Here is a 25,223-nt window from a genome sequence, read left to right as displayed (position 1 = left end):
TTTTTGCTCATTGTGTCCTATAAGCTTGTTTTGTCACCTGATATTACATCTACGCCCAGCGAATTTTGCTTGTGTGTGCACCAGATGGTATACATATGAGTAGAAGAGCATAATCAGATTAAGAAACAAGACAGAGAGGAGTGGGCCTGTTCTTCTCTCTAAAAAAGTAGCAAAAGGTTTCCAAAGAAAACAGTCTTTAGGATATGGAACATGATTGGAACAGACATGACAGCAACATCCCTGGCCAGATTAGCTGGAAGAAACAGAGACATTTTTACACTTTGCAATTTTGATAATGGTGTCAATATGCCACTTAAGTTCTACAGTAATAGCATCACTAAAATTTCAAATACTAGAAATTGTTAGCAAACTGCTGCTTTTATTCATTGCTGGGCTATTCTTTGTAAGTAGAGTTTCTTCCTGTTGATGTCGGATGAAAACTCCTAGTGGTATATTGTTTGTGCATATCAGGACTTTTTAAAAATTAGTTCCTTGGTAGGAATTTCAATACCTCTATTAAACTGTATTCTTTTGAACAGATCCATAGCAGGAATAAATAGGCTTTAGAGAAGGCTGAACATTTTATGGTTCTTTGGTTAGTTTCCTGTAGCTTCACTGGTTTTTATTTGTATACAAATTTGTTTTTCAGTGTGCAGTGTGAGTAAAGAATGGATTTTTCAGATAAACCAAAAGTAATGTAATGAGGAAAAAAAGAAATCAGTCCTCAGAGTTCAGCAGGAATAAAGAAGTGAGAAAATTATCAAGGAAACAGCAATCAATCTTATGGAAGCCTCCAAACTTGCTTACCAACATCCCTCAGGTTTAGGAAGTATTTCAAATTTTCCACCAGTTTTCAGTACACCCTTAGCTATGGCATCTGTGTTTTTATCTCCCAAGGTCTTGTGTTCTTTGGCAGACTTTTTGAGTTACCCTGCACTGCGTACCATCTCTAAGCCTTCTGCTAAGATTCTAAAGAATAAGAGCATCAGGAGACTTTATTCTTAGAACTAGCACTACTGCCATAACCTTCTGTTAAGCCACGGCTTAAAATCTTGCAAAACTATTACTTTCCTCTTTCAAATCTACATATTTTAAAAATTTGTTTGCTCTGAGCTTGCAACTAGATTCATGACTGCTTTGGTGAACATTATGTAAGCAAATTTTGGACGAACGAATCTTTCAATTTGACTGGCTTGCTGCCCTTAGCATCAAGCCCATGTCTGTGATCAGTTGAGCCAAGATCCTCCCTCTGCGTGTGGGCAAAGGGCTGCTTTGATGAGCTGGCTTTGTTCAGGCTCTGATGGTCTCTCTCTAAATCCAGCCTCTCAAGGAAGATCAGAAGTATGGGAGAAAGTTACCTTTTATGCTGTTTATGGTCCCATAAATTTTTAACTGTTAGAAGTGATGACCTTTTACGGTCGCTAAGTATTCTTTATCAGTAGAGCTGTTGGCCTTTCTTTGTGAGGGAATTTGATAGCTTTATGAATGAAAATAGGGAAGATTCTGCCCATCTTCTACATAAATTGTGTGTTAAATGCATTTTTTTTTTGTGTGTGTGTGTGTGGTTTTTGTCATTTTTCACTGCTTTAGTACAAAGGCAGTTTCTTTGTGTGTTTTTGCTTGATCGTTGTCATAGAATTATCAAAGTAGATATCCTGACTTTCCAAAATACTGACTGTGATATTTGAGAAGTCTTCTCTTTAGTTGATGAAGTAGTGGTTGCGACTGTAGTGGTAGTAGTAGTAGTAGGGTACACTGTACAAACATTGTAATAGTGTTTGGATCACAACCTTACATATGTGTTGTACCAGTTAACAACAGTAAAAAGAATAATTTGAGAATGCTGTTTTACAGAGTAAGTTTCAGGAATTCCCAAACTAGGATGTGTGACCTTGAATGTATTTCTTTTGACTTGATAGAAGTAAAAAAAATTTTTTTTTTTTTTGGTGTGTGGGGTCTTATGGCCAGTCAACAGTGGATTTCCATTGTGATCCGAGTTGTGCTTGTACAGAGAGGGACATAGTAAAGATAATAGATTTTTTTTTAATGCATGTTTATGCATACTCATGCACGTACATGTGCATCAGACTTCTGTTTTTCCATAAATTGTAACTTTCCCTTGTTAATTGTTGTAACTTGTTTTGTATCTTAGTCTTGGAATCCCAAGTGATGAATATGAGTGGAAATAGGTTTGGTGGAAAGGAAACAATCAAAACAAAAATTCTAGATTACAGTGAAAACCCATTTACATTTTCATTGTTTCTTACTTAATTCTCCTAATGGTCGCTTTGTATTTTGAGGTAGCTGAGAGGGATTTGTTCAGGCTAAATAATATTATTTTTAAAATTGTCAGTATAGTTGGCGATATGTAATATACAGAATGAAGGTTTATCGTGAAAGTCTGTTTTGAAGAGGTTTAGATGAATTTGTTATTCAAACTCCCTTCTATCCAGCCTTTTTAAAAAACATATGTGCGATTTCCTTTACTTATCTCTGTATTTTCCAATACTTTCCTGTAAAAGATATTTTAATTCAAACAATAAATACTTTGATTACATTTGCTACAAGATTACATTTGCTACAAGACTAGAAATAACTATGTGTTCCTTCCATTTTGAAAATCACCAATGTCAGATTGATTGCAAGTGCCATTTTCTCAATATAGAAAAAAAGCTACTACTAATTATTACTTACACTTGATATTCCTGTCGGTGATGGGAAGTAGCTTTTTAGATTGATGGTAGTGCTTTCTAATATAGAAAGCATTTTCCTCTTGCATAAGGCACCTGCATTCCACCAGCTCTCCATCACTTGCTGAATGTTTTATGACCTTGTGAAAATGTCCTGCATTTATATAACAGGTTATTTGTAGAGCTAAGAAAAATAATTTTATGAACAGGATCGAAGATTAAATAGGTTATGGTATTAAGGCAGTATGTTATTGATTTAGAACAATTTGTTAAAGGTTGGGAGCTTGTGACTGAAAAACGTTCACATATGCCAGTTCAAAACCAAAATCTATGTATCAATATTGTTGTCTGTCCTCTAATAATTCTTGCTGTTTTACATTAACTACTCTTTGCATTGTTTATCAGGATTATAACAAGTTGTGTGTATTTTCCTTTTCTCTACTAACCAAAGAAGAAAGCTCAAAATTATTTAAAGTTTGAGTTTGCAGGAATATGACTGGAGACAGAATAAATGGAAGAAAAATTTAGAACCCTGATAAACAAAAGGCTAATGTGTTGAAAGGATGCTAGTGCCATAGAAAGCACTTTTAATTACTAGTTGAATCAGTATTTGGAATAAAAAAGATCATAAAATATTTCTAGAGAAGTAGTTATTGTAGGTTTTGACTAAGTATTAAAAAGAGATACAATTGTAGCTGTATGACATACTTTTCTTGAGCTTGAGCATTGTTTATGTTTTGGTTCTAAAGTCTGTGCATGATCCAAAATCCTAGGGTTTACTGTTAACAGCAGTTTCATTTTGACAGGAAAATGTTACATAATTCTTTATTTTGTAACCACTGATATACAATGAATGAAATATGAGCTTCTTGTATCAATAATAAACGTATAGATGAATTAATAATAGACCTGCATTTGTACTTACCTATAATTTTCCCAGTTTTGTGCATCACTAGTTGTAGCACATTTTACTAGTTTTTGAAAAAGGTGATCATTTAAGGTGATCATTAAGTCTGTGGTCATAAACTTCAAGTTTACTTGCGTGGATTTGCTTTAGCTAAAAAGTATTAGTAAGTATTTTAGTGTTATCTGAAAGCCCTGCAACTCATATTTCTCTCTGGGATAAAATTTTATTCTTCCTGATGTGAATTGTTTTTGGCAGCAAAACCAGTGCAAAATGTTTGTGTGTTTATGTGTGAGCAGAGAATGAAATTCACCAAGGTTAGTTTGCTTAGCAGCTACCAAACTGACATTACATGGGAAAAAGATGTAATTCCTCCTGATTTAGCAAGACAATTGATATGTGGAAAGCATCTTTAATAAAGCTTTGCAACATCCAGCTATTCAGATGTTACCTGAACTAGTTTGTTGAAAAATTTTTAAAGCCGAAGAGCTTTTAAGCTGCAGGACAAAGACCTCCAAACTAGGGAATTACAGCACTAATGTGGTTGATGAAACTTGAGTTCTAACCCCTTTCTGAGCAGATTTCAAACTGACTCAGGGTGAGTGACTGCATAAATTATTTCCACAGTTTGTTGGCAGGACTGGAACACAGCAACTTCAGATCCACGGTAGCAGTCTCAGCACTTAAATTTAAAGGAATAAATGATTTTAGAAGTAAATTTTGCCCTCTATTCTTTCTCACGGGAGCAAATGTATTTTGCTGCCAGTATTTCTGACTGCATACCTGGGAATATGCCCAATAACTCTACACTACTGGAATGCGTATGGGATACACAGACACTTTTAGAGGTGTTTCTAGTAGGAATAAGGAAAGTACTAGTTCTGTTTTGTAAGATGCAAGTAGAAGTTTATCTAGAATGCCATTATTCAAGAAAGCTGCCTGAAACCGCAACTGGTGTAAGAAAGGGACAGTAGGAAGGTGAAAAAAAAGGCAAGATCTTTTCTTTTCCTTGTACATAACAGAATTAAATAGATTTAGCTTAATGAAACTGAAACTCAGAGAGAATATAATTACTATTTATAAATGTTTGGAGGTGTATTACTCACTAAGAAAGAAGGGGAGAGTTATTGATACTACAGGACAGTCAATAAAAAGAAGAGTTGAATACATGTGCAGATTGTAGAAAGAAGTTCCAGACTGTGAGGCTGTGAGTGTCTGGAATAGGCTTCCCATTGGAACGGTGTAGAAAAATCAGGAAGAATCATGAGTAATCTATACTTAAATGATGCTTAATGCTTAATGCATTTGTGACAGCGGTTGTGATGCAATCATCTGTGACAGCAGAGGCCCTGTTTTCAAGTTGGAATCCTGCCTGGTATTCCCATCAGTAGTAGCACTAGAGCTTATAAAGTGCTATTCAAAGTGTGTATTTTGTGCATTTGCTTCCAAAATAAAATGTCAATTTGATTGTGCCTTTAATTAATAATCCTTTGTGAAGAACAGGGCTTCCTTCAGAGAATCAGCCGAAGCACTCTTATGTAGCTTCTGGAATGGTTAGCAGAATTAGAATTTCCTTTCCTTAGAGAAGATGGGTGTTTAGTCAGCAATAAGGCTTATGGAATTCAAAGATAATTACATGAGCAATAAAAGAAGCAAGTCTAGGGTCCACATTTATCTGCTTCTCAACCACATACTTCTGGCAAAGTTATTTTGGGAAGGTGACTCCTCTTCCTTTTTTTTGTGTATCTCCTACCTATTTAGAGGTCTATTTGAGGTGTAGCCAACAGTATTCCTATGGAATATACAACATTTTTGATACTCATAAAGATAAAATTTTCACTTTTTACCTAGGTGGCTGTTGTAGATATATCCTGTCCATAAGCAAAGTGAACAAATGAAGCTTGATGAGAAAAGATGATAGAATTAGAATAACTCTGTTGAGACTACCTTTCTGTTACAGCCAAGTAAGAGTGAGAAATACATGCTTGCCCAGGAGCAACCCTGCAGTATGTGGGTTGTGTTGTCTTTCAGAGCTTTTAGCTACTTTCCTCAATGCTCCTGGGTACCTTAACTGGCTCTGTGTGCTTGTGCAGTGCTGCACCCAAGCCAGTAACACAGTAGGCTGAAAAAAGCGTTATGGAAACCACTGCGATTTGGCCCTGAGTTGGCCAAATAAACTGTATTGTCAATCCAAGACAACCCTGCACAGAGCTACTCTGCAGTTGCTGCGTTACGCTTCCCAAATGGACTCAAATTGTCTGTTGGTGGAACCAGCTCTTGGATGCCTGTGGCTGTAGTATGTTTACTCTGCAAAACTCAGGCAATACTAGACGCTTGAAAATTCACTATAATGGAATCACATGAAAGATTAAAATTTGACACTTCCTCCTTTTTGGAGCCATATTTATTAATGTAAAACCCATGTAATAGTAATCTGTACTCAGAGTTTTAAAAGTCAACCTCTCATGCAAAGATCACTGTATACTCTTACTGGTAGAATATTGCAGCAAAGGTTATGTATATTTCAAAAAAGCCAGTAGTGCAGTGGCTGGTGTTATGAAAAGCCTGATGAAATGCTGCATTATTGTGGTAGTACAGGAGTTGATGAGCTTTCTTAGAATTGGAGAATTCATGGAATGCTGGTATAGAATAAGGTCTTGTTTTATATGTGATTTCTAAAAATAAGTGTGTGTGTGTGTGTGGTATACTGTGCAGTATTTGACTTTAGGGAACCGTAATAATAGTAGTGATCAATACATCTTAATGGTTTAAGGATATAGCTATTATGAGATTAATTATAGAAGTGTACCTATTTTTGTAAACTGGTCTTATTATATTGGTAATACCATTTGGTTATATGCAGAAACATTTTTGTATATATTGGAACTGCTTAACATAAGTCTTGGTAATCCTTGTTCTTTGCTCCTTATAGACAATGAATGATTTTGACTATTTAAAACTACTGGGCAAAGGAACATTTGGCAAAGTTATCCTGGTCCGAGAGAAGGCTAGTGGGAAATACTATGCTATGAAGATTTTGAAAAAAGAAGTTATTATTGCAAAGGTAAGGAAGGTTATGGTTTTAATATTATGTCAGTTTTTGAATGGAATAATCAACATCCAATACATAAGGTGTATTTGATTTTTGATGGTAACTAAGTTTGAGAGAAATATATGTGCAAAGAAAATGAGTGAAATATATTTAGGTGTACAGATTTTGTATGCCTTTTTCCACTCTCCTATAACGTAGAGTGTGCAAAGGCACTGAGATAATTCATTGTGCAGGAAAATAATGTGATCAAAGTTTAAAACAAGAAAAAGAGCATTGTAGGGTATATTGTACACCTAAACATTTTCTAAGTGATCTGCAAGTTTATTCAGATAAATACGGTTAATTTAGTGGGGCTACGCTCTATTTTTGCTATGTTAGATAAGAAAGCTGTGCATGGCAATAACAATTCTATTGTTCCAGTTTTTGAGGAAAAAGAGAAGTCTGAAGCTGATGTCTGAAAATATTATTTAACTGGAATTGTCCAGTTGCTTACACTTGATTAGTGTAGCATTGTTAGCTCTTGTGGTTGGTTATAATTTTACTCAGTTTAAACTTGAAGATCGTGTACTCTGAGCTCTGTTTCTTGACGTTCTAGAGTTTTGAATCCTGTGTGCACAAAACAACTTGAGAACAGGAATGCTACACACTGTTGTCATCATTATGCAATTAAAAATAATCCCAATTAAGGAGGTTTTTGAGGGATATGGACCTAACTGAAATTTTTTGAATGCTGGAGGCTAACAATACCGTTATTCCTAAAGACTGAATGTGAATGGCAACTACTATGTATTATATATATTTTATTTTAAAATAGTCTTCATGTTTTTCCAATTTTTCTGTTGACCAATGGAAAGAGAGCTTACAGCATTCTTCAGGCTATCTCTATGTTCATTTGTCTGCCTCTCACTCACTTTCTAATAGCTTTTGAATGTGTTGATCATTCTTGATTAAATTTGATAGAGGAATAGAAACCTCAGAGGCGATTATGTTTCTTTGAGCTTCATGAAAACCAGCCCATGTTGCTTTTTCATCAACTTGATTCTGATCTAAACCTCATGATTCACTGGAAAATGGTAGATTCCTTTTTTTCCCCATGAGGGTGATAGCAGTTTAGATAGGTTGAAGATTTGCTCAAATTACACTTTATGAAGAATGGGATTTCCAAAAATCAGTAAACGTTGTCTCAGTTTGTCTTCATTAACATGAATAGGGTCAATATCAAATTAATGTTGTGTGCATTTGGAAGCTTAATAAAATAATTAATGCTCAGTAGTAAGATTAGTGAGAAAGTGTAATTAATCCTTACCTTTTCCTTTAACAGTATTGAAAATTATACCAAAAACTAAAAGTAAATTAGTTAAATAAGAATTAAAATAGATTTTTCATCACAGTGTAAAAAGTCTCTATAGTGGTATACCGCAATGCTACGTATGTCTGTATTAAAATTTTCCTCATAGATAAGCTCTTAAGTCTATCTCCACATCATTAACATAGGAGGGAAGCTTTTGAGCTTGACATTTCATAAAATTGAGCAGATACCTAAATAACTCACATTCATTTTTAAAAATATTTTTAATTTTGGATATTATAAAGTGCATTTACAAATAATGTTCTGTTCTTCCTCCTTTTTAACCTGTAGTCTGAACCTGAGAATGAACTTTTTTTCCACATCACCAATTAAAAAAAATATTGCAGACTAAATTAGATCACTGAAGATCAGAAAGATCAGTGGCAAGTCTGTTCAATTTATTTTCATGTCACTGTTTATTACAAGACTGCCCATCAGATCCTAGATAAAGCGTTTTATTCAGTTTTCTTATATCATTGTTAATTTTTTTCTTACCTTTTCACTAACTCCTTCATTAATAGATACGCTTCGTACTTTAAAGTGGCCATTTTTGTTGAAATCTGATGGTGTGTTAGAGTCATTGGTTGGGTGAAGACATTGAAGTTCCAGTTTTAGTAGTAAAGAGGAACTTTAACGCAGACCTCCTTAGTAGTTTGGAATTTTGAATTCCTTCTTTTTCAGTAGTGATACAGAAATGTATTATCCTTTGCTTGGTAGAAGATATAGATGTTACCTAGGTTGTCTTGGGTTGTGAACTAAATTGGGTACTTAAACTTTGCGGACGTACTGAGAAATTTTATGAAATTAATGGAATAGAAAAAAATGTAGGAATAAAAATGTAAGTTGAAGTTTACATTGTGTTAAGATTTATTTTTGTCAGGCTAGAAACATCCTGTGGTTCTTAGGCTTTTTTCTGATGTCGCCTCCAGCCTTTCTACTTTGCCTTCCTCAGTCTGAGCATCTAGAGTATGTCCTGGATGTGAAGCACAGAGCTGCAAGGTGCAAAATAAGTGTGCAGAAGTTTCAAGGCAGTGCTTTGAGGAGCATATTCCTCTTAGACAGGGGCCCAAGATGAGTAATTTGGGAATTATTAGGAATATTCGTCTATTAAAGCAATGGAGAGGGGCTTAGAGGAGGTGGCTCCTCAAAGCACTCACTGCTGGTGCTCACAGCGGTAGCTGCTATGTCCTGTTCAAACTTTCATGTCTTTCTCAACAACGCAAGACCCAGTCCATTCTCTGGCTCCAGCACCTTCTTAGCAGTTGCACCCTTCCTCCAGTTCCTCCACCCAGATGGAAATCGTTCATCAGATCAGTTCACAACTTTCAGGAAACACATCTGTATACTTAAGTGAGAGAGAGTGAAACTTTTTTGTTTATTCATATATTTTAGTAAACACAGTGAATGCGTTTCGTGTCTCCCCCCACCCCAAAGGGAGAAATACCCACAAAGCAGAGGATGCAATTCATAAAGTTACTTCATATTGCCATTCTTCATATGGAAAACTTCTAAAGATATGCTGAAAAATCTTTAGACTTGCATTTTCCTTGAAGTGTTTTTTTGTTTTTCCTCCAGTATGTGTCTGTCTGTATTAGCTACACTCAACATTACGCTGTTATTCAGCTAAATGGCATCATAATTTATTACTGCTAATTCTGTTGTTGTTATTTTTTAACTTCTTATTTTGACAATTTTAAAAGTATAATTTAAAACTCCCGACATCTGTGTTTACTTTGGAGTTTAATAATACCTTATCTTCAGAGCAGAGCCTGATAAGCACATACAGGACATTAATGTTATATTGGTATTATTTGTAGCAATATTAAAGTATGTTCTGACTAAATAAATTTACTGATGCAGAGTTATGACTGATGCTTGAGTCACCAAGTTAGTCTTTAGTTCAGTATAATACTCAGCTGATGCTTAACGCAACTGTAAATGTCAAAAACCAGCCTTGTGCTTCTCAGGCTTTTTAGGTCAGGACCCCAGCAGCCTGGCGAGAGGGGGATTCCCAACGTGTTACTCAAAGAGCGGCATAAAACAACCATATGTACATAATATGAACTTCCTAAATTTACTGTCCTCCTCCCTGTCCTCAGGAGCTGCACGAGCCCTCTTCTGTGCCATCCTCTCCTGCTCGCCCTGCGAGGCCTGTGCTGTCTGCAGGCCTGGTGGTGCTGGGCCATACCACGTCCCCGGGCTTTGCTCCCTCCCTGGAGGCTCCTTCCCACCTCTGGTGTGCCTCCTGCCTGGGGACGGGCATAGGTTCAAGGACGGGCGAGCTTCCCCAGGCACAAATACCTGCTGGGGCCAACCTAGTTTCTTTTCCCTTTGGAAGGCGCTTGTGGTAATCGCTGCCATTTAGGCTGAGGGATGGGAGAGCGTGTCTGTCTTGTTCTGAATTGCCCCATTTTCAAAACCTATCTGGGAATGAGTAACGGCATTTCCTGGGTGTTTCCCATCTTGTTTGGAGGAGGTCTGCATCCTTGGGGAGGCAGAGTAGGCCCAGCCAGAGAAGCACGTCTCATGTGGCTTCTGTAGGATTGTGCAGAGGTTGAGCAGGGGTTTTGTATGGTCTCTCTTTAATTTTGGCTGAATGGTTTTAAACAAAAACAAACACCAGAACAGTGTTTAGAAAACAGAAAAATGTTCTGACTGTTCTTACCATTAGGCTAAATTAGACTATATTCTACAGTTGCCTGTCAGCTACTAACTGTGTATGTTTCGTGCAAATTGATTCAACTTGTGTGTACATTTTTCAGATAATGCACATCGGAATGGCATTTTCTGATGACTACATTTTTAAACTATCAAAACAAATATCTTTTTTTTTTTTTTGCGCTGTGCAGTGGATATAAAGTTAAAGACTTCATTTTAAAGCAATAAAAAAAGAAGAAAAAGAAAAGAAATTCAAATATGCATAATTGCATGTTGCCAAACTTCGATTTACTTTAAAATGTATTCTCAAAAATTAATTCAAAAATATGAATACTTTTCATTTTTCCTTTAAAGCAAGCAGGTTCATTCATTTTCTAAATCTGTAATGTTGCTTTGTTTTTGGAAGCGTTGACTTTTTCCTTGTAGTTAAGTAGGATTTTATATCTTACTTCAGGCCTGCTTCTTGTACTTTTTATTTCTCAGGATGAAGTGGCTCATACGCTTACAGAAAGCAGAGTATTGAAAAACACCAGACATCCTTTTTTAACAGTAAGTATGAGGAACTAGTTTTAAGCGCAGTTAAGAACTTGTAACAGGTAATTTTCAATGACATGGACATTCCATTATGAACATAATTTATGAAATAATTTTTTTGAAGTCTTTCTCATGATGATTTATAAAGATGCAATAGCTGTCTGGTATTTACAATATCTTTTATGCATTTAACAGTTCAGAAATCAAGTTTTGTAAAGGTTAACTGCACAGAAAGCAAATTTAACTGTAGAATGGAACTGTTGAGGGATTTTTACGATTTTTGCATATGAACTCTTTTAATAACTCCTTTAAAAGTTAATTGATTTCACATAGTTGTCAAGGAAGTAATTTTTACAAAGAAAACTTCAAACTGTTAAGAATTCAATAAAATGATAAAATACATATTAGTTCAGCAAAAGCAACCCATGAAGCAAGCAAGCTTAAACACCACTACTTCAATATCTGTGTCTTCATGTGGTTAATATTTAATAGAAATAAAATACTGAAGAGAAGATGAGAATTTTGATATTCTTGACAAATTATGATTAATAATTTTAATTTTATATCAGCCTTCCTTCTATGGAAGTAATTCTTACACTTCTCCTTTGATAATACATTAGAAAATCTTTAAATTGATTTCAAAATAAATAGCATGTTATTCTAAGATAGGGAAAAACTATATTTTTCTCTATTAAAAAAAATGAAAGCATGGCATGGAAGCTTCCTCATGTAGAAAAACATAAACCCTTTAGAAAGGAAAGGATTGCATTTACATTGCTTGGCCAAAATACTCTTGGAAGTTCAGTCAATGAGATCTTCAAAAGTTTCTTGAATTAGAATGTAAAAGGTAACCAGGAGTAGGTGTATTTTCACTGAAGTCAAGCAAAAATATCACTACAGTTGTATCTTTATATCTTTCTGATTTTATTAAACAAGTGTTTTAGAGACATGCAGTATTTAAGTTATGTGAGCCTCCTTATGATTTTGTTCTACTGCATTTCTCTTTTAAGGCCAAACCTGCATCTGTAGATTTTCTTTCGTATCATTTTTTTTTGTATCATTTTTCCTGACAAAATCAAATAGATTTTGAAAAGTCAAAAATTGTAATTGATGAAAACATTTGTTACAATTTAAAAATGATATGTAAACAATATATGCATTTTGGCACCAAAACACATGTTTTTAACATTATCTACTATGTGCAAATAGAAAGTCCTTGTTTTGGAATTGAAAGCAAGCTGGAGGGTAAGATCACTTTATTTGGAAGAAGAATGAAAGAACATGTACTCTCAATTGTGTAAATCAACATAATAAGATATTAAAATGATGAAAGTAGATGAATGGTACCATGTATGGCAGTAAGAAATGTAGTAGAAAATTTTGTAGTTTAATAGCTATTTAATATTTTATTATAAAAAGCATCCTGTTTTCATTTTCAGTGGACATGTAACAGAGATGAGGGAAGACATGAAGGTTTTTATGTTAATTCATATCATTATGTTAATTCATCTCAAGCTCCAGATAGGTTAATTAAAAGAGTAACTTTCTGAAAGTTCTCACCAAGTCACAATTGTCTGCTTAAGAGGATAAAATTAAATTTTGTTACAGTTAAAATGCAAGAAATTGGGTTAATACAAGATGATAATTGGTTTGCTTTTGCTGTTTTCTTTGCAAGTCCTTGAAATATTCCTTCCAGACAAAGGATCGTTTGTGTTTTGTGATGGAGTATGTTAATGGAGGAGAGGTAAGTTTAAAAAACACATTCTGCACTTGTGATGGTAGTGATGTCACTGGGACACAATTTAAAGGGTGTAATTTTTTTTTGCCTTTTTTGCTTTCTAGTATCTTTGAAGTAACTTTTTTTTTTATTATTTTAGGAAAAAAAAGACTTTTTAAAATACCATCTCAAAAACACTTTCCATTCTTGAAAAATTAGACTGTTATATTTTGAAAGATAATTTCATGGGAGAGAAATAATTAGAAATACCTTTTTTATTTTATTTTATTTATTATTTTTTTCTTCAGGTTCTGGCACGATGTGGTTTTAATCCAGTGCAAACAAGCTAAAGTAGTTTAGTGGTCTTGCTTTTGTCTTAATGTGAAATATGCATTCTTTTCTTTCCTATAGCCGTTGCAAGCACCCAGGAGAAATGAATGGGGTGTTCATGTTTTTCTTTACTTCTTTCCCCTTTGCTTGATATGCTCTATGGAAATTTAAACCTAAGTGCAAAATTTGATGTAGTGTTGTAAACATTTGTTGTCCTCCAGCTGTTTTACTGAAGAGTAGGGTATCAAAAACTATACCAGTCAAGTGGAATTAAAAAATAATTGCAATATAAGAAGAGAGCTTTCATCTACCTTTTGAGTGCCTTTAACTATTCAGATGTTATCTCATTACAACATCAACTGGGAGAATTTGTTATTTTGTATACTGTATGCTGCATGATAATGTTAAAGGACTAAGCATTTCCTTTAGCTTTTTTTTTTTATGAAAAAAAAAGTATTTCTTCATTCAGGAATTGTTGCAACATGATGCCATGTTTGCATTATCATTTTGCTGCATTCTCCTTCAATAAAACTGTCTTCAACTGCAATTCTAATGCCTAAGCACCCACAGGGTGCCTGTCTTGTGTTCCTTGCTCCGGCAATTTCTGGGCCCAGTGTGAGGCCCATTTACATTTTAACTCATCTGCGGCCACCCTATACCATTGGTGGCCAAACATGGTGGTGTGGGTTCTCGTATAGGAGGGTGTCTTGTTCAACTCAGTATGCATGAACACAGCATCACAGGCATTGAACCATTGTGGCTAGCGGCAGTAGATACAGAATTTCCCTCAATAGTAATGGGGTAACAACCTTCTATTGAATACTCAGTTGGCTTATTTGGCTTTAATCTTATATCACTAATATTAAGTCAGCGCTATTTACAGGAAGTTTAAAAAGGATTCCTTGTAAACTAGCTAATTCTTCATAGTCTTCTCTGCACAGGACCATTTCTGTAATCTCAGGAGATGCACTTTAAAAGTATGTTTTAAACAACAACCTTGAAATTTCTGTCAGAAATTTCTGTCAGTATCCTTGACTCTGACCCAGGTGAAAGCAAGAGAATGCCACAATTCAGGCTTCTGCCTTACTACAGTAATAAAAAGTCTAGTCAGTACTAGGAGCCTTCAGTTCCTCTTCCTATGTTTAGGAAAAAGACAGTAAAATAAGGGGTCCTTGATTTTCATTCTGGAGGAAAATAAGTTGTGTTAAAGTGTGTTACTGTGTACAAAACATAAACTTACTAATTTTCTTTCAACTTGAAAAAAAAAGTATTTTCATTAGCTAAATATATAGAAGCAAAATATTAGGGGATTTTTTGAAGCAAATTATTCAGACAGAAATACTGAGTGATTTTTTTCTTATCCTGGCAATTTTTATAGTTAATTTTTTGCTGCTTAAGGACCTAATCTTGAAATCAGTGTTTTTTAGTGTTACTGTTAGACACGGTGGATGAAGTGTTTAGCAATGTCTATTGATCATAAACTATGTTACAGTATAAAACCAGAATGATGCTTCTGGCATTATGCTTACTTCTGAATACCATTGTTATCTTGAAGGAATTATGTTAAAGTACCATGTGATTACAGTTTAAGTTAGTAGTATATTACAGTGTTCCCACAACCTCCTGGATGCACAAAATGGGTAAAAAATGTGGCATACAAACTAATTTACTAACAATGGCTCTGTTCTTGGGGAATGCTTTCAGGGTGTATATTTCCCATTTTTGATTTCTGGTATTTTGCATTAAAGGCTTAAACACTTTAGGAGTGAAATCTATCACATATATTACTCTACAGAATACACTGATTCAGTTGATTAATCAGTTGATTAACTTCCGTGCTTTGGACTTTCAGGATAATTCCACGTTCTATACTCTTTAACTAACTTAATTGGTAATTATCTGTATAATAAAATTAGACTCTAAAATTTGTTCAGATGGTTGTTCCACACCAGGACTCCGAATCATTGTTCTGCTTGCATATTTCTTCTGCAGTTCTTACTTCAATTCGTTAGTGAGACAGAACCAAATGTTTTGTTGTAATTGAAAAAGTGCTATTACTGTCTAGAAAAAAACAGGATTCACAAGCTACCTGATGAAAAATAACTGAATATCATTGTAAACTTTGTTATTTTTATGTGGATTGAGTCCTATTTTCTTTTCCTGAACTCTGCCTAAGAGAGAGAGTATTCCTTGGCCTTAAATTCTTACAGTCCAAAATAAGGTCCCTGTATTTCTCTGGGCATGAAATTTGCCTAGAAGTGCTATGAAGTCTGAAACGATTAAAAAAATAATTCAAAGTTTCAAGGATGTTACTGCAAGTGCTTTGCAAAACAATCAAAACTGTAAGCATACAAGTATGCTTTAGTACAGAGCTGAGCAAGCCACACAATAGCAAGAGCCAGTCATACAACATTCAACATGCTAACTAAGTCGCTAACATTTGTAGAATTTTAACACATCGATTCATAAAGGTTGGGTCTTTTACGTATTTGGCGTGCTAGGCTCTGCAGTTGAATATGCTTTTATATTTGACTTTTTATTTTTATTTGTAAAGATTTTCCATTATTATTTTTTTTTATTATTAGAAGAAACACCATGGCGACATTGTTGTTCAGTTTTTAAATACAGACGTACCAGGAAATTTATAGCCACGATCTTCTCTGTAACTATAGCACCCTTATGTATGCCATCAAAAATTATGCACAAAATGGCTTTCTTTGTGCCAAAGCTATTTCTACAGCAATTCTACTGACTTTAGCTCACATATTTAATAACTGTAAATCAATAAATAGTGCAAATGTTGGAAGCTCTTTTCATAACCTGCCAGATATTTTCTTTTCCCTCCCAGACATAATAAATCCTGTCTTCATGTTCTGACAATTTTAAATGGAGCCTGGTGGCTTAATCATTCCAAAACAGTAAATTAAACAATTAGGTGAAAATTCTGGTGTAATTTCATGGAATTAGATTTTTCTATTATAATTCTTAAGGTTGCTTTAGGATCTTTAGCATATGTGTGAGTGTATGAATTCACTTCTAGCATGCATTATTATACCTAAATAATCATTCTTCATTGAAAACTACTACATACGGTTTGGTAACAACTATGCTAGGTGCTATAGTAATATGAAGAATGCTTATGACGAGTGACTGTATTAAAAAGATAATGTTTTACTTAAAAGATAGTTCATATATGCCATCAGACACACTGCCCACTCTACCTGCTAGGTAAGCAAGGCCCCAGGTTCCTGCTGTTTCACACATGGTTTGTCACCACTGTTGCTTGTGGATGGAGATGTCAGAATACATGTGTATGTCTTAAAACATTTTCAGGGGCTCTGATTTGCAAACAGAGGATTCTGCTTTGGACATTTTTAGTGGTCCATAGCTGTGCTTATGCTAACAGTTCAGATGCATGGGAAGCAGAGGCTGGCCCACCACAATCTGTAGCTGAGTTTTGGCTTTGTTTTTGTATACTGTACTGAGCTGCAGTTGGGGGGTATGCTGGCTGCAGCGGGAACAACTGAGCAATTCCAGTGGCTGAACAGCTCGGGGAGAATAATTTGGTTCTTCACTCAGTTGGAGAACCTTATTAACTTACATCTTCTTAAACCGCCTCGTGTTCAAAAATCGGTTCTTTCTGAGCCAAGATAATAATGAAAAGAAAGTGTTTTTGGTTGTTTTTGTTTTGGTTTGGTTTTGGTTTTACCTAGTCATACGTAAGGGAAGGGCTTAATTTTATCACTTGCATGTGTCCACTTTGTGACTTACTGGTAAAAGGAGGTTTGGAGCATTTGTTACAGACCGGACATACTAAGAATTCTGCCTTGAGCTTATAAATTCTGGTTGTATGTACCATTAAAATAAACTGACTTGGAAACTCACAATCTCCTTGGCAAATACAGAACAATTGCTAGTTGTTTCTAACTGGTCATTTTACTTTGACTGAATATTGACAATATTGTGTTGGAAATAAACACTAAAGAAAAGTTTTGTCTACACAGTTTATCAACTCATAGATTCGTATCGGGACACTTTATAAACGTATTTTGCCTTTTTTGGATGAAGGTCTAGTTATTTAGTGGTGCTTGTTTCCTACTTAAATAAATATCCTGCAAAAATGCATGTAAAAAATATGTATTTGTTCTTTACCCAATCTTATAATATATGAAACACTTAATGAAAACAGAGTTGCTTGTTTAGGCTCTATGTACCTTCTGTTTATGTTGGCAGATAAGCTATGGGATAGTACAGAAAGCAGGGTACTACAGGCATGTCTGATGTCAGCATCAGGAATTGGTATTTAAAGAGGGTATGAGTAGCAGAAGCAATTGAAATGCACACAAAATGATCCCCCTTGTCATGCAGGCATTCCATTTTTGTACAGGGTATCTTGAGAATTCAACAAGAGATTGAAAGGGTAATGCAGATACAATGAACAAAAATTAAATACTCTCTTTAAATCAAACGTATATTAAACTATAGTTTCTCTGTGCTGTGAAGTCTTACGTTATAGAAGGATGTACTGCCAAAAGGCTCAATTTAGTGGAAAGTTTGTTTAGCTTCAGAAGAAAGCAATGAACATTTTTTGAAGTACAACTGTCAGGAAAGGTGACTTTTGAAGTTTGTAGGACTGACTTTTTAATTTGATTTTGAAAAAGCTGCACATTGAAAATAACTGCAGTAATTGTTATGCTGTTCTATGCCAAGTGAGCACTGGAGGCTTCCTACAGGTGTAAAGCAGGTTCTGGTAATGACAGATTAAACTTATTATTAGGTTTTTGATTGTAATGCCTTTTTTATTTTTTTAATGCCTACCTTGCCATTTTGTAATTCTCTACTACTTGATATTTTGAGCAGAGAAATTTAAAAATACGCAGTTATGGATACCATTGTCTATAGTGTACAAAATCATATTTTCTGTATTTCTCTTTTGTTGCTCATTAGTTTTTGTGGTAAAATCAAAAACATCCTGAGTTGTAGGAGTAAGGAAGGCCTGTTTGGTCTTAAGTAGATTATGGAAATATACTTACTAATCTGTTTAAAGACTTTCCTAAGCATTCTTAACATAGTAAAAACCACTATCAATTTTAGAGTGACTTTAAATTAAATAGACAAATTATCTTTTCATGCATGCATGCTTGTGTGTGTGTTTGTTTCAGGTTTAGAGAGTGATGTTTTATCTGACAAGACACTGATAACCCCACAGAACTTTAGCATCACCTTAGGCTTTTTCATTGCAGATGATATTGTTGGGAATACATAATGGCTATTTTTTTTCACTGAAAGACTTACGTTAAAGAATTGTATGTAAAGTATTGTTAATTATGAAGTATTGAAAAGGAGACAAAAAAATGTATACAATGTAGCAAAGAAATACAATAAATGCATAGGTTCCTTTTTATAAGCCCTAAGCAGATGTCTGTTTGCTTTTTCTAATGACTGTAATATCATTAGCATTATGGATTTGCTGTTTTTGTAAAATGCCAGTTCACCTGTTCAGTCAAAGTCTGCTGAAGAACTAGACATCTTTACAGTGCAAAGAAAAGTTACTAAATTACTGAAAAACTTAAGGTGGAACCAACATATAGGTATTTTAATGATATTTCTCAATGGCTTAAAATAAAAATATGAGGAAGTGGTGGAGGGAGAAGCACAGAATGTTGCTGCTGCATACTTTTTTTTCCTCCAGTAACTGAAGGTTAAATGAGTAGCAAACAGAATGCCTTAAACAAGATTGGTATATTGATTAAAACGCTGATTTAACAGCTCGCTTTCTCCCTTTGGAAACCTGGAAAAGATAAGCCAGCTGCTGTCTAAGAGTGCTGAGTGTCCACTGAGAGTATACTATCTATCATCACAATATGGTGATGAGAGGTGTTTTATGTTTGTGTTAATTTCCCCCACTAAATCAGTAATTATTACAATCCTGTCCCTGCTGTTTACCCTGCAGCTGTTTTTCCATTTGTCGAGAGAGCGGGTGTTCTCAGAGGACCGCACACGCTTCTATGGTGCAGAAATTGTCTCTGCTTTGGACTATCTGCATTCTGGGAAGATTGTGTACCGTGATCTCAAGGTAAAAAAAAAAAAAAAAAGAAAAAAAAAAGAAAAAAAAAGTAATCAAAATTTTTGTTTCTGCAGAGACTATTGGGACAAACACAAAGTAATTATAAAGTTGCACTATTCAGAGTTAATGGGGAAAAAAATCTGTGTTCAGTTTAAAGTTCTAAGTATGCTGAAGGAATCAGTTTGATAGATACAGTAGTCTATAGGTTGATATATTGCTTGAGTTTTTCCTGATTAAAACACAAACAAACCAACAAAAACAGCATTCCTTAATGATACCAGTTGAAGGAGATTTAAACTTCCAATCTTTTTTTTTCCTGTTAATTACAACTTTACTCACGTTTCAACACAAATCTCAAATATGTTTCTCAGTGCCTCCAAATGAGGGAAATGGGGAATTGGGAAAATGTGACTACATTCATTTTATCTCCTCAAAGTACTATGTTCTGGTATGTTTTGAGAACATTTTCAGAATAGTTCAATAGGAGAAGAATTTCAGCATTAATTTTAAAATTAATGTCTTTTGTATATTGGAAAAGATAATACTGGAATGTAGTTTGTCTTAGATTTGTTTGTGTATGCAGTTATCTTACTTGCTCTGTTGCCTGAAGCCCCTTTTATATTGTGCTGCAGGTACTCTGTGACACAGTATGGGCCTGTTTTATGGAAAATAACCCCACTTTTAACAGAAATGTTTTCTAACTTACATGGGAGGAACTTCTAATTTCCATGATGAGACCATTTCATTTTTGTGAAAAGTCTATTTTTTTTTTCTGTGAGAGATTGTGCCATTATACATTGTCACATTGTACATGTGCACCAGTGGAGTTTATTCATGAACTGCCTTGTATAGGAACTGAAGACAGTGAGGCTATGGTAGGCAAGTTTTGCTCAGGGCAGTAGACAGAAAACAAGATACCAGATTACATGTTGGTAGCAGAATCTGTCGCAATAATATGGAGTACTGTGATCTCTTGGAAAAATATGCAGTTATCTGGCCAAGGAATGATATGTCATGATTTTTTGTTTAAATTCCAAATAAGGAAAGAGTAATTTGAAAAAGTTCTTTGCAAGTATACAAGAATTAATTTACTTCAAGATTTTATTTTTACCATAGCCTCTCACCCCCAATTTTGTCTGTTGTTAAAAAGGCTGTGGAAAATAAAGATATTTTAAGAATTTATTTTCAAAGAATGGGACATGGATATATAGTAACTGTTTGATGACAACACAGTAAGTAAAATACATTATGATAAATGAAGATCATGTATCAGCAAAGGAGACCTATGAAGTCTTACCAAATGACAGTCATGATTGTGACCTTGAATTCCTTGATTTTACCTTGAGAATATTTAGAAAGTTATTTTTCTTTCTTTTTATGGAAGATGCACCAAACTTGTGAATGAATACAACTTTAGAATGAAAGGCCATGCTTTGAATTACAAGTGATTTACTATTCTAAACTGAATTAACTAGTATTAAATAGTTATTTAAATTGTATAAGAGTAAACACTATTAAATGCTATTATGTAATAGATGTTGAATTTTTTTTTTTGTAAATTCTAGACAAATTGTGTTCTATCACAAACCATAAGTTCATACCTTTTTAAAAAAAAGTGATGTAATGCATCAGCCTGTCCTCTTAAGAAATACTAAGGGAACTTTTTTTCCCCGACACACAGTTAGAAAATCTAATGTTGGATAAAGATGGACATATAAAGATTACAGATTTTGGACTTTGCAAAGAAGGAATCACAGACGCAGCAACTATGAAAACGTTCTGTGGTACTCCAGAATACCTGGCACCTGAGGTATGATTTAGAGTATACTCTTGTAATATGTTATAAAATGTTTATTTTTCATTTAAGTTTAGACTACAGTGTTTGTATGATGAAAACTGTTCATTGTAGTGAAGAGCTGACTGTCTGCCTGATTAATACTATACAGTTGTTATTCAGAATTTTATATGCTACTGTTCTTGCTTTTTAGTGATTGTATGTATACTGATGCTGTGCTCCTTAGTGTTTAAAAATGCCTTTAACATGCATTTTCCTTCTCATGTCTGCCTTTCTCTGTTAAAATTTTTATCTTTTGATGATTTCTTCAAAAATAATCTTCCATCTGTCTGTCACTTGGAACATATGATTTTACTTGACTGAGCTGTATAACTAGAGTTTATATAGTCCTAGTGGACCAGAGGGGGAAGAGGAAAATATTGAGTTTGCTGGGTATTATCTGAACTCCCCTGACTCAGGGAGAGGGAGTTGACATTTGAGATATTTCTGCTGGAAAGTTGAGTGTATCAGTCCCTGAACTGGTTGAGGTAGACACCAAGAACTAGCCATCTCCTAGTATGTATGCTGAAGTGCCATCCCAGATGGTACAGCTCCGTCTTTACTATTAGCTAGTGCTTGGAGTGCAAAACATCACACTTCTTCAGGATTGCCAAAAAGATAGACACAAGGATGTTGTTTTGGTTCCCGTCACAACTCTGGTTTGGCCACTCCAGAATCTGCTGTGAAAGCTCGTCAGTCAAGTAATCTGCTCCAATATCAGTGCTGACAGCTCTGCTACCGATGATGCCTATGGAAAAAAAAAGCCAGGGAAGCACACTGAGCATTGGGTTTTTGTCCTCTCTGGCTTCAGTTAACATGTCCTGACTGTGGTGCTAGGAGAGGTCATTCTGCCTCTCCCCTGAGGTTGCGAAATTGCACCATGGTATTAACATGAGAGGCAGTTTCTTAATGACAAGGATTCTGTGGATCCTGAATAAGCCATTAGTTCCATTCTCATCTGTATTGAAGGATCAGGAATTGACACAGTACACACCTGATACACAACTTTCTACGTAACTTAAAGGACTTTACAGGGTTCTTCAGTCCGTCTGTTCTTTTGAAGAAGCATTCATCAAGGGATTCCCCACCTCTTGCAGCAACACAGTGCTACCAGAAAGTTTCTATTCAAAATCTTCTTTGAAGAAGAATATGCCTTAGTTTAAAGAGAGTGGATTAAGTGTCACTGATTCAGCACGGCTCTTCATGCTCCTGCTTTTGGGAATATTGAATCCTGAGCAGCAGCAAGAAGCCCTGGAGCCTATTTGAGCAAGCTGGTTTAGATTGCCTTTGAATTCTCATTCTGAACCTTACAGTTAAGGGGTGTGTAGGAAACAGGTAAACATCACCTTCTGGATACCATTGGCTGGATATGAAGATGTATGAATGGACAGGTTTGAGGGTCTGAGAGTCTTCTGAAATGTATTAAAGCAAATTTGAAGTCTCCTTCAGTTTTGCTCAGGGAGGAAATTGAAACTGCTAATAGTTGGTTATGAGTTTAACATGGTATGTAGAATTAATGAAACCACCTTGCATCATAGCAAGATCTTTTGATACATTCTTTTTCTCTAACTATAAAGAAAGTATTGGCATTCTTAGGAGCCACTAACTTTTTGTCTCCATCTTCCTTAACTGTTTCAGCAGTGAAGAGAAATCTGAGTAGTCATACTCTCACACTACAAGTTTGAAGAACTTAAATAATTTTGGTTAAGTGTGTTTGTTCATTTCAGCTGTCTGGTGAGTCATCGCCTGCTCTAGCTGAGAAGGCAAACTCACCAATGTTGGTCTCCTTTGCAGAATTCCATCTCATAGATTCCAAGGAAGACGGATGCAGATTGTTGTTCTCTTTGACGATGTCTGACAGCACCTTTGTGTTTAGTGCAGGGGCACTTGGCATTTATCTGAATTTATAGATTCCAGAGCTATTCGTAGCCTGCTTTGAATCTTACTTGGCTGCTTAAAACAAGTTGTGCTTCCACCTGTTTGGCGTGGTACAGTGGCCACTCTTCTTGTGTTCCATACCCAGAATCTGTTCTAGAAGAGCACAAGGGATGATACTATCATCTCTGGCACAGACCACAGTTGTCATTGCCAGCTCTTATCCCCTCATTGTCTTCTTGTCAGCAGTCCTGAAAACTTTCTCAAAGATGCAAATATCCTGTTCAGTTGCTTCCATCTACTTTTCCATCTCTCACTTTTGGAAACATGTTAGCTCTCTTCTATCAAACTAGACAAGATTTCAGTTATTGATGTAGCATGAGAAGATTCAACACCTTTATCAGCACATTCTTATTTGAAAGGGTGAAGTTAGCAGTAGAGGAACACCATTAGAAAAAATAAACCTTTCCCTTTGAACTCTGTGCGATAGCGTTTACCAGTTGCTCATGTGAGACAACTGTGTCTGATTTCATACCTGGGAGATCTGACTGATAACTGGACTGTCAAGAGACGGGGTGCTCTATCTTTTCATGGGCATGTGTCAGGGAAAGAACATGCAAAAATCACTTCTTGTAGTTCAGGCCACAGAAATCATTACCAGATGGCAAACACTTAATGTTTTTTGACAAATTGCAGTTCATAAGAACTTAATGTTACAGCTGGACTTTAATCCTTGTACCATGGTGAATTCCTGCTTGTTTATCCCAAGACAAATGGCAGCATATACTTATATTTTGCCTGTTCATGGTAAGTGTAAAGGCAGATACCATTTCTTCACTAGCAAGATATTCTCCAGTTTTTTAGAGACTTACATTCAGCATCTGTCCTTTTAATAATACCTTTTCATCCTCTATAACACTCAGAGATAGCCCAAGATTCCTGTGTATTAGCCAGGAAGCAGTTGATTAATCCAGAAACTGTTGCACTGTCAAGAAACTACACCTAGTCTGAGAACTGATTTAATATTTTTGTTTATATGCATTCAGTGTTATGGATTCACTTGGTTTTCTGAATGCTTTGTGGACCATTGTTTGAGGCAAAGTCCTGCTTGCTGTTCCATCTTTTTGTGAAAGAGACTGCAGTCACTTTAATGGGAAAAAATAAAGTAGCAAAGCCTGTGTAAGGGGGTTTTCCTCTTACATGACCTTCTTGCAAGTGCATGTGTCCTGGTGGATCCATACAGAATTATTTTCCTTGGTGATTTCAGAATTGCTCTTAATCAGAAAGTAATTCTGATCCCATTGCTTGCTTGCAAACCTTATGCCTCCGGGACTGTCCCATCTCCCATTCAGTGAGGAATATACTCTTTATTTTACATTGTTAAGACCTTTTATACAGGACCCCAAGACTGACTGCTGATGTCTGGCAGAGCCAGAAAAACGTCCATGTGAAGATAAATGGATAGTAGGTCACAGGAAAAAAGCTTGTAATGAGATTGCCAGGTTGGAACCAATTTTCGTCACTGGAGCTAGAATTACTTTTCTGGACAGTCAATGATTTATTGTTCATGACAACCACCTGGAAGTTTATACATACCTTCACCAAGCACTGTGCTGTTACAGGGTTATGCAGGGTTTCAAGCTACATGGCCTATGTGTACATTTCCTTCCCACTTTCCTCTCTTAGTCCTTAGCTGTTACCCAACCCCGGTATTCTACAGTTCAAAGAAAGCTAAAATAACATTGACTGTACTTTGTCTTAGATAATCAAGTACCAAGCATAAAAAGGGGGTAGGGTATGAATGCATCTTCTAGGAAGAAAATGGTTGCTACTGTCAAATAGCAGGGCTTAATATATTTACAGTAGAGATGTACGTTTTGGTTACAGTTACTGAAGAATGAGTAACTTTTTATTTGTGAAACTGTATAGGCTTTTGAGAACAATTTGGTTATTTGATTAATAATGAAATTCTTCATTACAATTGAATTTCATTATCAGTTGAAAATCCTTTGCAGTTTTGCAGGACAGGACCGTCAGTGTTTTCCAAACAATGTCATTTGCTTAATAAAGAAAGAGTAAAACTGAGAAAGTACTTGTACTTGTAAACATACCTGTGAGACATTTAAAATCAGTTTGGATTTTGATGGTTTACAGTTGATCATCAAGGATCAAAGACTTGTTAATAAAGATACAGACCTCTAGAGTCTACTTTCT

The 25,223-nt window shown here is 35.3% G+C and overlaps 1 protein-coding gene across 4 annotated transcripts in view; it reads left to right on the top strand.

The window, feature by feature from the left end:
• AKT3 (AKT serine/threonine kinase 3) overlaps window positions 1–25,223 on the top strand; it is a 152,211-nt gene that overhangs the window by 95,474 nt on the left and 31,514 nt on the right. For 3 of the 4 annotated variants that reach the window (XM_035563924.1, XM_035563933.2, XM_050709401.1), the window contains 5 exons: window positions 6,527–6,658; window positions 11,136–11,201; window positions 12,862–12,930; window positions 19,187–19,309; window positions 20,982–21,110. In XM_035563924.1, the coding sequence (XP_035419817.1) occupies window positions 6,527–6,658; window positions 11,136–11,201; window positions 12,862–12,930; window positions 19,187–19,309; window positions 20,982–21,110 (519 nt within the window). The remainder of the gene's footprint in view (window positions 1–6,526; window positions 6,659–11,135; window positions 11,202–12,861; window positions 12,931–19,186; window positions 19,310–20,981; window positions 21,111–25,223) is intronic. The other variant, XM_035563941.2, reaches the window with a different exon arrangement.

The sequence above is a fragment of the Cygnus atratus genome, chromosome 3 (genome assembly GCF_013377495.2).
Source record: "Cygnus atratus isolate AKBS03 ecotype Queensland, Australia chromosome 3, CAtr_DNAZoo_HiC_assembly, whole genome shotgun sequence".
Classification (NCBI taxonomy): Eukaryota; Metazoa; Chordata; class Aves; order Anseriformes; family Anatidae; genus Cygnus; species Cygnus atratus.
This window is presented reverse-complemented; position numbering and strand designations above follow the sequence as displayed.